This window comes from Enhydra lutris, unplaced genomic scaffold (genome assembly GCF_002288905.1).
Source record: "Enhydra lutris kenyoni isolate GAN:26980312 unplaced genomic scaffold, ASM228890v2 scaffoldscaffold17, whole genome shotgun sequence".
Taxonomy (NCBI): Eukaryota; Metazoa; Chordata; class Mammalia; order Carnivora; family Mustelidae; genus Enhydra; species Enhydra lutris.
Window position 1 is genome coordinate 1,312,470 of NW_019154101.1, and position 12,798 is coordinate 1,325,267.

General features: G+C 41.2%; 1 protein-coding gene across 1 annotated transcript in view; it reads right to left on the bottom strand.

Annotated features, from left to right (window-relative positions):
- LOC111147803 (adhesion G protein-coupled receptor F2) overlaps window positions 1-12,798 on the bottom strand; it is a 37,921-nt gene that overhangs the window by 15,122 nt on the left and 10,001 nt on the right. The window contains exons 2-4 of the mRNA XM_022504045.1: window positions 7,222-7,322; window positions 2,861-2,903; window positions 1,774-1,925 (exon numbers count right to left, since the gene is read on the bottom strand). Coding sequence (XP_022359753.1) covers window positions 1,774-1,925; window positions 2,861-2,903; window positions 7,222-7,293 — 267 coding nt within the window. The 5' untranslated portion in view covers window positions 7,294-7,322. The remainder of the gene's footprint in view (window positions 1-1,773; window positions 1,926-2,860; window positions 2,904-7,221; window positions 7,323-12,798) is intronic.

The following is a 12,798-nucleotide window of genomic DNA, read 5'->3' on the forward strand; positions in this document are numbered from 1 at the left end:
GATGAATCAGCTGACGCCAACACAAAAGAATGACTGAAAATAGTGATAAAGAGTATCTCCCGCACATTCAGGTTCTGGGTCCCAGCCTTCAGAACGAGGGAAGCGAACGTGGCCCCTGACTGGCAGCCTGTTTTTCGTAAATAAAGTTTTATTGGGAGCCAGTCTGCTTATTATTGAAGTATTGTCTAAGGCTGCTTTCCTGCCACGATGGCAGAGTTGAATTCTCACAATAGAGACCCTTTGACCCACAGGGATTAAATATTAATTATCTGGCCCCTTACAGAAAAAAAAAAAATGCCAACCCTTACTTTAGAGGACCCCTTTCTGGCATCTTCTCGCCTGCCCCTTCACAAGACAAAGAGACTGTGGGCCTAGAGGATATGCCTACTCAGAACTCATGTCCCTGCATCTAGACACTCAAATTCCCTGCTCAGCAACCCCAAGCCCACTTCCAGGGCCCGCATAGCCTCTTCTCTAAGTCTGTGCTACATGATGGACCACGCCACTAGTATGCTCATCACTAGGCCTGCGAGGTGGCAACAGGATACCGGTTTTCAGAGTTATGAGCATGTAACCTTGGCTTTCCACCACCCTTGAGGGTCAGGATAAAATCTTATGGGACACCAGGAGAACATATTTTACTTAGCAGTCTGGAAGCTTGACTTAAAGCATTTAGATATTAAAACATAGGGTACATGGGTTTCTGTGTTTATCATTGCCCAGATTCCTCAAATTAGGGGTGCATCCCGTGATGGACATCCTGAGGCAGGCAGCGTTTTGAAGGCTGGTTGGGGACTTCGAGTATAGCATCCACTGGTGTTCCCCCTGATCCCCCTTAAAATAACCAAATAAGGATGTTCCCTAGGACCAAAGAGATGTGAAGGTATTGACTCATCTGAAGGAATCAGGAGCTGAATGTCAGAAAGGTGAAGCCCCTATGAGAAGAAGAGCAAAGAAACAAAAAGAGAAGAAATAATATTTCACCTGATTTTATTTATCAAAATTTGGTCTTTAAAAGTGTGTCATTACGTAAGTATGTATGGAAATAGGTTCATCTGTTTGATGATGAAGGCCTTCCCTTGCGGCCAGCTTGTGTCTCATGCTTTACTGACCACAGAAATCACCTGGGGGCCTTGATAACCTACAGCTTCAGATTCAACAGGTCAGGAGTGAGGCCCGCAGATCTAAAAGTTCTCAGGGTAGGAGCGCCTGGATGGCTCAGTCCTTACGCATCTGCCTTCGGCTCAGGTTATGATCCCAGGGTCCTGGGATCAACTCCCTGTATCGGACTCCCTACTCTGCTTCTCCATCTCCCTGTGCCTCCCCCCTCTCCCTGCTTGTGTGTTCTCTCACTCTATCTCTGTCAAATAAATAAATAAAATCTTTAAAAAAATAAGTAAATAGAAGTTCTCAGGGCGGCCAATGCTGCTGGTCCGAGAAGGGTACCTTGAGGCCCGAGGCTTTGTAGTAAAGAGCTAAGAGCAAAGATGGAGAAATAAGCTGTGATCATTCTCCACAGTTCTTCTAGCTCTGACCTGAGGATCAGGTTCCTTTGTATCATGAAGCGTGTGGGAGCCCAGAGCACAAACTTTCAGATGCCCAAAGTTAGAACCTCCATTCTTGTGCAGAGAGAGAAAATGAGTAGGTGTTTATGTATTCATGTACAAATGTGCTCACCTACCAGCCCTGCGTATTGCTTCCCCTCTCTCTTATTGACTGCACTATACATTGTTAATTGGGTCTCCCCTCTTCGTGTGAGAGAAAGGATATTACCTCAAAGATGTTGAAGGCATTAAGAGTCCGGCAGGTTTCAGTGATCTTGTGCCATTTCTTTTGCCTGCATAAAAACCCCGTATTTCCCTGAGTGTCTGGAGGGCAAGGTTGGCTGCAGTGGGAATTGTCCACACAGACACCATCACATACACCTGGAGAAATAAAAAGTATTGACATCAGATGGAGATCTTGGGGCTCTGTACCGCGTGAGCCAATCACCAAGGCGTCAGCACAGTGAGGGCACATCAAGCCCCATGTACATCAGATGTATTTTCTTCTCAAACTGGAGGACGTTTGAAGTAGATCAGTGATCATCATCTATGTCAGTGATGAACACCTGTTGTCTCCAACAAAATCTTTTTTTTTTAAATCTAGGATTCCCCTCTTTTTTTTTGTTAAGGTTTTTTTTTTTTAATTTATTTATTTGACAGAGATCACAAGTAAGAAGAGAGGCACGCAGTGAGAGAAGAGGAAGCAGGCTCCCTGCTGAGCAGAGAGCTCAATGTGGGACTCTATCCTAGGACCCTGAGATCATGACCTGAGCCGAAGGCAGAGGCTTTAACCCACTGAGCCACCCAGGCGCCCTCCAACAAAATCTCATCCAGAACTCAGACGTACAAAACAGATAAAAGGGGAACTCCCCCTTTTGAAGTGACAAGGAAGAGCCCACGTTCAGTCCATGAGGTCTTTCACACCCCACAGTTCCCTCAAACTCCTCCAGCTCCCCAGAACACAGTATGGGAGCCACAGCACCCCGTGTTCTGTGAGAAGGCTCCCAGCTCCAGAACTTCATAATGAGTCAGGTCACCCAAGAGTTTTCCCAAACCTGCTCGGGTCACTGCTCCAGGCTGGACTGGGTCAGCGAAAGAGTTTATGGCAAAGAACTCTCTGGCCAGGATGGAGCAGAGGGTGCTGGGAGGAGAGGGGAGCAGGGGTCAAGGGTAAGATTTAATATGAGATAACTAAAGAGTCCAAATGCGAGCCATTAAGCAGTCCCATCTGTCATGCTACCAAGAGAGGGCTGAGCATGGTTCTCTGTTACAATAAACAAAAATTTCCATTTGATCACTAATCACTGCCAACGTACCATGTGGCCCGGCAGACATCTTCTCTTTGCTTTTGTTGGCAACCTAGAAAGGGAAAATCAAAATCCACATGAAAACTAATTGTTGTGATGCCAGCCCAATGATCCACTTTAGTCACAGACCAATGGCCACATCTGAATCATCTCTGATGCCAGGACGCCACCAAAAGCTGAGACCGTGAAGTACGTCCCCATGGCCCCATTTTGTTATCAGTGTGGATGGCTTTCTCTCTGGCGGAGACTCGGCAGGAGCCCTCCTTCCTCTCCAACAAGAAGAACCAGCATTCTATCCAAGAAATACACCATGAGCAGAGACGGACTTAAGTGGAAGTTAACAGAGCTGAAGCTTTGGAATCCCTTGCTTGTATGGGCCCCTTCAAAGCCCTGAGAGAGGGTCTAACAATGTGTTCACACGATCACATATTTTATTGAATTCCCAAAGGCAAAACAGCTTAACCGTCTTCTGTTCAGACCACTATTTTTGGCCACTCTATCTTTCCTTCCTTCACACTCTCCCCCATTTTGGATAGATAGTGTTAGAGAGGGTGTAGCTCTTTATGGAATCTGAACAAGTATAAGTTGAATTGGGGATCCATCTACTTTGAATTTAATAGGATATATTTATGAAATTTGCAGTCATTTCCATATTACAACAAGGACATCAACAAATAAGTGACATTCATTTTAGAGTATTTACAATTTTTAAAAAACAGTATTTACAATGAGTCACAGAGTGAGAAAATTCTAAGTGTTCTGGATACCTTGCAGCTCATATTTGAAAGAAACTTGTTAGATGCTTTCCCCACAGTTGACAACAGTCTTACATATTTAAATGGCATTTCTAATAATGAAAGGAGAAGCTGAAAGATATTTTTCTAAACTAGCCATAATAAAAGACAAATTTGATTAGCAATGCTAGAGGAAAAACTGAACAAGTTTTCTATCTTCTCTATAGAAAAAAAAATGATAAAATTATTGGCAATCAAATATGTAGCCAAAAATGTAGAGGAAAAGATGTGGGCATCTTTTATTATTAATAAAAATATTGTGATTTTACTGATTTTACTGAATAATGCTGAGTAATTGCTGAATGTAAAACTCTTTAGCATTTCTCAATTTGTTGTAAAATTTGAAATTTATTGTAATTGTTTTCCTCAATTTAAGTAGACATTCACTTTTCCCTTAATTTTATATTTGTAATTTTGTATTCCAGTTCCTCAAGGGATCTCCCTTCAAATCTGGCTTCCCCCTATCATGAGCACTTCCCACCTCTCCTGATTAAAAACCCCTCTCCATCCTACCCATTCATATCAGACTGGACCCTTCAATGAGAAGCAGTATCACATTGTGGTCAAGGGCTGTACTCTGGGAACAAACCACCTGGGTTCAAATCCCAATACTACCACTTGAGACCTTGGAAAAGTTGATCTCTCTGAGCTCAGTTCCCTCATCCTTAAAGTAGGGTAAGAATGATAGTATTATAATTGTGTGATACCGCAGAGCACTTTCATGAAGAATGAATGATTTCATCCTAAGGAAAACACTTAGAACGGGGCCTGGAATATTGTAAGTGGAATTTAAGATTTAGCTCCCATTATTACTCTCTGAATAAAGGCCTACTGAATATGTAACACATACAAAGCTCAAATTTGTTCCTTCCAAGAAATCTTTCCTGATCCAGTTCTAAATGATACATCCTTCTCTCTCTGGCTTCCGTAGGATTTATTATTTATGTCTCCATAACACACATTCAATGTTTCATATATATGCATATACTCACCTCCCTGCTATTTACTATCTAACCATTTTTATATGCACATATTATCTTCTTGGTTAAACTGTATGTTCCTTAAGAACATGGGTTGTGTATCATGTCTCTTATATCTCCCTACGTAGCTAGTTCTCTGTCTCACACATATGTGTACATGTGCATATTAACATGTATGTATATACCGCCATATGTACATATGTGTGTTTGTGTGTGTGCATAGAGAGACTGAAATCTCCTGGTTTTGTGCCAGAAGCTTGCTCTCCAGTAGCTGGGAAGAGCCATGGTCCAATTCTCCAACTTGCATTCCAAGAACTAAACCACTAGGGAAGGACCTAGAAACTCAGTGACTTAGCCATGTGAGTAACCTTTGGAGTTCATGTCCCTTTCTTCTTCACAATATTGTTTCTCTCTATGTTATCAAGAAACAAGCCCGAATCTTCCATTGTCTCTACCAATAAGAATTTATGGAGGATCTGAATTGAGCATTTTAGGGTCTCTCCAAGGTGAAGAAGGTATCACCAAGGATTCACGAAATACAATGTCCTTCAGAGCACTGATGTAAAATGACTTCTCGTTTCAGTCTAGAGATCCAAGCCTTATTATATACCTGGAAGACTTAAAGGATTTTGACCCAGCAAGAATACTAAAATGGCAGTTTTTTGCATTTTGAAAGACATTCTTAGTACATAGGTAAGGAAGGTGAGTCTTCAATAGATAAGACAACTTTCCTGAGGTCACACAGGGGGTTCCTCTTAGAGCTAAGTCTAGAACTCAACTCTTCTCAATCCTATGACACTGTCTTTTCCACCAAGTCAGTCCAGGTGCAAGTGGAGACAGCAGAGAAGGTTGTAGGTTGTGGGGAAGTGATGTCCTCAGCCCATCTTGAGAGGTCCATAGCCTCTAATACACCACAATAAAGCATTTCAAAGTGAATAATTCTGGATAACTGGTGGCCCATTAAACAGAATCCTATGAAGTCACATTTTATTAATCAGATATGTGGGCAGAGGACCACGGTGTTCTATTTACAAGGAATTCTGGAAACTCTGCCTTCTTAAGTGAAGGATCTGATTCACTTCTTCCCAATTAACTTGCTAAAACACATCCACATCCAACTCCTCCTGGTCATTTCACTTCTAGGGTGGCCTCTGATATGAGCCCCTTCAACTTTAGACATCTGCAATCTTCAACAGAATACTATGAAAAGAACCCTTTAGAAACCTGTAATCTGCCAAGCCTGAGAAGATGCTGAGTGAGAAGGGAGGTCAGGAGACAGGTAGCACCCAGAAGCTCAGCATCCAGTAACTGGTGGGTTGAAAAGAAAAGGACAGAATGTTCATAAGGTGGTCCTCAATAACCAAGAAAACAAAATAAACATCCCAGGCTCTGTCTACTCTCTAAGTTCTGTCTTATGGGAAAATAGGGATGAGCAAAGGAAGGGGAAAGGAGAACGAAGCTGTGGGGTCAGGATACTTTCCAGGAGAAGTCTTTATGAAGGAGTCTTAACTGTCCCAGAAGCAAGGTACCAACTCAGTGCTGGGGAGGAGGGGAGTCGTGGAGAAAACTCCTTAAATGATTATAATTTGGAAACTCCTACAAAGAATTTCCAAAATCTTTCTTTCCTAAGGAGACTTTTGCTAAGAAGGGACATAATACAATGGAAAGTGCAAGAAACAATCTGAAGAAACAAGGGTCCTACCTAAGTCCTCTGGCTGGATAGGTATGAAATCTCAAGAAAATTACATTCCATCATATGGGTCTCAGTTTCCTCTCTCATGTAAGAGATGGAGCTTTACCAGTTGATCTCAAATCTCCCTTCCAGATCTTGTAGTCCAATAGTAATACACTGTTCCCAAGAATATCAAAGTAGTTTTATGTCTCTCTATCCATCTATCTATCTCAATGATCCTCCACACCTTATTTTAACTAAGTAACCATTAAGGACATTAAAATGACTTATGGTATGAGGGAAAATATTCTAGAGAGCATCATAGGGCTCACTGCCCCACAAAACTTACAACCAGGACATTGTTACAGACTTCATCCCAGTTAAACCTTCCTTAAGCCTTGACTATCTGAGGGGCTCATTGCTCCCCCCAGCCCATCCATTGGGTTCATTATCAGGATTCTCAAAGAGATCTCATTTTGGGTGGGACAAGCTTCATTGAGTCAGACCATTCCTAGGTCCTGCCTACTAACTGCCGTTAAATATCTCCCAGTCACATGACACCGCTTACCACCCCCACATTTTCAGGTGCTTCCACAGAAGTAGCACCCCCCTGGTTATGAACAATGAAAATCTTCACCGTCAATGGATACAAAAAAAAAAAAAAAAAAAAAAAAAAAACTTTATCAACCTCAAATCATTTGAGCCTCATCTCAAGAACTCATAAAAAAAAAAAAAAATCAAAGGGAAAATAGTTTGAGGCTATTAACTCAAATGGGTTTTGGATACCTATCATTGCAACTTCTTCTGGCTAGACCACTGCCTTCCCCCTCCACTTGAGCACAGGTAACTAGGGCCCCCTAACTGATAGCTATGCATTTCCATTTGCTTTCCCGCTCATTCCTCCTCCAACTTCCCTTTTCTTACCTGGCATAATGTCCTGCAGGACTCTGTGGGCAAAAGAAACATGAAGCAGTACAGCAAAAGCATGTGAGTCATCGTCTTCCACACTGCTGTCTCTCTTGCTTCTAGAAAAATCAATGAAAAAGCAAAGTGTCTCCAATCAGAAGCTTGCGAAGCTTCTCCCTGAAGATTCAGTCAACCTGTAAGCCCAAGTTCTGTCCTTCTTGCCGTCGTCTCAAATGTCTATGCCCCAGAGGTGGCATCCCTGCAGCCTCCCGTTGGTCCAGAGAGGCCGCAGGTGTGAGCGGCAGCTGGTACTGGGAAGGGCAGGCCATGGGATACCTCCTGTGGGAATCCCTCCAAAGGAAGCTTCCTGCTGGGTTGCAATGAATAATAGCCCATTTTCAGGGAACCAGAATGATGGTTCACTCCCTGGGTTAGGCAGGCCTGAGAAACGTGTGGGTGGCCGCAGTAGAAGGTGAGCTAGGGTTCCTGTGTGCAGACGCGAGCCAGAAATACCTTTGGAAGGAGAGTAAGCTCCAGGCTTTGCCTATGAGCCTCACTTCCACCTAACTCTGCAGCTGTATTTTCATAGGTAGGTACAAAGTTCAAAACCGATTCTAGCCAAGTCCTGCCATTGTTATTTAAGCCCAAATTGATGTCAAAACTAAAATGGTTCCTTGGCACCCAGAACAGTGCTGGACACATGGTGGACTTATGATACACTCATTAGAGAGAGAGGAAAGTGGATGGGGGTAGGGTAGGTGGTCAGGAAGAGCTGACGATTCATATCAGATCCATGCTCTGTAGATGACTCAACATAAATTGAATATTTTTAGAATTATATTTTAATAATTTTAATATTTTTCATTTTGAGTGAAATCCTCTTTGAAAGGTATTTGATGTTTCTTTGCTTTTAGATGGAAGGTTTCAGAGGACTTGGTGTCCTCAACAAAGGCCAGGAACTTTTGCAATGGTCAATATTGGCTATTTAACCATTTTTAGCCAGAAAGGAATGGCCTTTCTCTCAATCATGCATAATTCTACAGCAAACAATACCATTATTTTGAAGACTAGGCAAAATGTCTTTTTAACCATATTTCCTGCAGTGAAATATTTATCTTACTAAATCCAATGACTCAAATATTTTACAATGCTAGTTTCAGCCTGTTGTTTTAACAGGGTTTTCTGAAGGTCCGAAGTTCTTTAAGCACAAGGATTACTTTGTTGCTCATCACTTCCAAATGTATTTAGTAGCAACCCAGATGAACCCACAATTTCAAGTAGATTTCAGTCCCCTTGGCTTCCTTTTTCCAAATTTATGCCTTTCAAATGGATATAAATCCATTGTGAAAATCATTAAAGTGACTTAACACAATCATCACCAATGCAGTTATTGCTTTGGGTAAAATCATCAAAATCAGAAAGAAATTAAAGCAATTGATGAATTTGTGAACATAATTTGCATAAAATCTGAGCATGAGTCCAAATGTTTTTCGGAATTACATTAATTTTACATTAAAATTCTCATGATCCAGAATGTTTTCTCTTTAACTAGAACTACTTTAAAAAAGAAGATTTAAAGAATAGCAGAAGACAACAATTTTTGAAGGGTTAGCACTGCTCCATTCAGACACTCAAATAGATTTTTTAAAAAGGTGCTGGAAGAAGTTGAATGATTAGATCAGGTGGATGGATCAGTATGAAATCTATTGTTTGCTTAATATTTTTAAGGTGTTGTTTTGAAAAAAAAATCTTTATTGTCTTGTTTTAAATTTTAAACATAGTTTTGTTTTAATTTTATCGAAATGCATTTTGATTATCACTAAAATTGTTTTTATGTATGGCAAAGTGAGCACTTTGTGTTTTATATGGTAACGACCTTCACAGACTTTACAGTAGGGACTTTTTGGATAGTTATGCCACTGTTAAAATTTTGGAGCCCAGATCTTCTAGCAACTTCTTTGTTATCTGGGACTAGCTTGTCACAGAAGGACTGAGGACCACAACTCTGGAACACTGTCTTTGTGCAAGTTTCAACAACAGTGGGACTCTAGGTGCATTTTGAACTCTTTCTTAATTCTTTTAACTGGAAGAAACATTTTCTAAAATTGGCTTTTTTGGTGTCTTGCTTATAAAACTGCTCTTTAAGTAAAGTGGACTTAAATAAAATCAGTTTTCTTCCAGACTTGTTGACATTAAGCCATAGTCATTAGCTCTTTTTTCTAGTCCCATGAAAGCACAAAGTCTGGAAGAAGTCAAAAGTATAGTGGCAAGATAGCAGCAGGAATCCAATCTTTTGATCCCCCAACCCCAACCCCCATACCACCCACCTCCTTCCCATTTTTCTTTTGAAAAGCCTCAGGTCTCTAATGGTTGAGACTGCCTTTGCCCGACTCACCCCACAACTTTCTACAATGCAAGGGTAGCGGGAATGTAACTCTTCTCTCTTAAACAAATGTTCGAAAATGTTGGTTTTGAGAATCCCAAGCCAAAAAAACTCATTACAGACACTCATTTCAGAAAAGGCTTATCTCTCAAGAACATACAACCTGAAAAAACAGTTACCTCATGCAATTCATACCAAAAAAAAAAACAAAAAAACAAAACAAAACAAAAAAAACCCAATTACATCAGCACTGACATTTCACAAAATAAAATGTGCCAAATACAAAATGTTACAACTTTTTTCAGTGAAGAAGCCATGTCCCTTCTCCTTCATAAAGAAGAAGGAGGAGGAGAACAGTAGAGTTTACAGGATCCTTTTCCCAAACATCCAAGCTAGAATATGTTTTCCCATTCTCTGCTGTCTGCTTTCCGAATCTGAAAAAGGTGTTCATGTATATGTTTATTCAACAAACAGAAAATGAGCTCCTCATTTCCAAGCGATGTCCTAACAGCTCAAAATTAAACAACCACAAGGATAACTTCTTTCCCGGCCTGCTCACCAGCTCAGGGAAGCCACAGGCTAATGAGGCTTCTGAACCAGCTCCAAGGGTATGGGAACTTGGACGGGCTTTGCTCCCCGGAGACCTGCAGACTCTACAAGTCAAAGCTAGTCAAAACAGCATGACAGCAAGAATTCCAAAGTTCCAGATTTCACCAAACGATTCTCGTCTTCGTTAACAATTTAATTTTGACATATCTATTCCTCTCTCTCTTGTCAGATTCCTCCACCCCAAAGCCACGTGGTTGACTGGCAACAGGCGCAGCTCACTAAGGGAAGACAAAGCCAGTAGGAAGCAAGCACGTGAGCTCCATGCTGGGGCGTGTTCTGTGCCTGGCCCCATCAGAAACAAACATCTGCTTAATTTAAACACACACTCACACACGTAAGCAAGAGAGACCAGAGCAATTTTGTAGGGTGATTTGGGAGAAAAACTCTACAACTGGAACCCTTAAATCTTGATTAGGGAAACACAAAAGTATTAGAACACGATTCATGGCAATCACAAACAAAAATAAACAAAACTCCAGACAGAACTTTACGAGCCACTCAGGAGTATTTCAATCCCCAGCTCTGTCAGCTGACAGTCTGCGCCTACTACTCACATAATTGGGTTTTGTAGCGAATTACTGAGGCCCCCTGTGAGGTCTGCAAAATAGTATCAGAGTTCCCAAACATATTGTGGGAATACACTTTGGATGATCTCAGGGGTGGATGGTCCCTTTGTGTCTGTCATTTACCCATCCCTCTGTTTTGCTTCTAGTCAATCACCAACCCCATCCCTCCCGCCTAAATGCAGACATAGTAGAAGGGAGGAAGAGAATAAAACAAATAGTTACTGTCTGTTTACTCTGTGTCTGGCACTATCCGCATTAACTCTTTTAATGCCATCAAGTAGTTCTGTGAGACTGAAGTGACTTCCAGGATGTAAGGGGCTAAAAGTTGACCCTGCCGAACCTCTAGGTATGCTAAGAGGCATATTTAGGATTTGAGCCCAGGTCTATGATTTTTTTTTTGGGGGGGGGGTCTTATTGCTTTTCTGATAGGAGAAAGAGCTGATCTTTGTATGGGGTTAATTCTTTCAGAACAGTTCATGTAACTTTATCTTGACATCATAAAATTTTATGAGCTAGGCAGATTCTTTTAAACACATCATTCTGTCCTATCCTCCTTCTTGGCCTGAAGATGTAAAAAGGCTTAAAGGCTGATCACCATCTCTGGGGGTGTGTGTGGTGGGGGGGAGAATAAGTAGATAGATAGATAGATAAGAGAGATCTAAGTTTAAATAACCTTAAAGAAATTTACAAACGTAGTAGAATTTCCTTCAGAATTCCTCTGTCCTTTCCCCTAGGTCATGTCCCCTGCTGCACCCAGATGATCAGGTCTCACTTTTAGCTCCAGAATCCTCACTATGAAGCAAACTTTCCCACTTCAAGGGCCTCCTTTCCTAGGTCTTAGTCCTTCAGAATTCATTTGACAAGACAGAACAGTTAACTAATAGGATAACCTGCCCCATAAAAAATAAATAAATAAATAAATAAAAATTTAAAAAAGGGCACCTGGGTGGCTCAGTGGGTTAAGCCTCTGCCTTTGGCTCAGGTCATGATCTCAGGGTCCTGGGATCGAGTCCCGCATCAGGCTCGCTGCTCAGCAGGGAGCCTGTTTCCTCCTCTCTCTGTCTCTCTCTCTGCCTGCCTCTCTGCCTACTTGTGATCTCTCTCTGTCAAATAAAAATAAAAAATAAAAAAGATAAGCTGCCTCGCAGTGACGTGAAAATGGATACAAATGGTTTTATGATTTAGTCATCCCAGGTAACTGTACATTTAAAAAGGGATTTTCTAGAAGTAACTTCTCCCACTGTAGGAAATAAAGGCACTGACCCAGGTCAATGGACCAGATTCTCGGAAACAAGGATGCTCTCCTTGTCCCCAGTCACACTCACAGAGCTACCTACCTACAAGGGTAGATGAGCCCTCAGTTTTCTCCAAAAGCCCAGTTTTTTAAACTTTAAATCACTTTCATTGGTTTCCCTGAACCTTGGCCGAGTTCTCGAAACCTCTTTTGGAACTGGCTGCTTTCCTCCTAATGCTTGCCAGTTTCAAGCCATGCTAAGTGATGGGTGATTACTCACACCTGAAAGGTAAATAGTAAACAGGGATGGACGTGTGCAGAGGGCATCTGTGTCAGGCCTTCGGTATAGGTGTGCCCCGAGATTCAGCTTCCTCATGAGTCACCATAAAACACTGGAGAGAATTTATCTGACAGTCAGAAGATGCCAGGACAAGTTAAAGAGATTATAAAAAGTGTACAAAATTTGGAAAAGAATGCTGAAAAAACCTGGTAAATCCAAATTATCATAGCACTGCAACACTTCTGGGACTCTATCGTATAGAAATAACTTATATAGGAAAACAGCATGATATGCAAATTTGCTGATGGCGAATTTGTATATACAGCAGCGGAAAAAGAGTATGGAAACAGTAGAAATGTCAAACAATAATGAAGGGAATAGGAAATTATGATAAATCTATATAAAATTATGATAAATCTGTATAGACATTAAAAACATTCATGAAGAGGTTTGATAATATATTAGTATATAGAATTATATAAATATATATTTATATATATTAGTATACTAAATGTTATATATT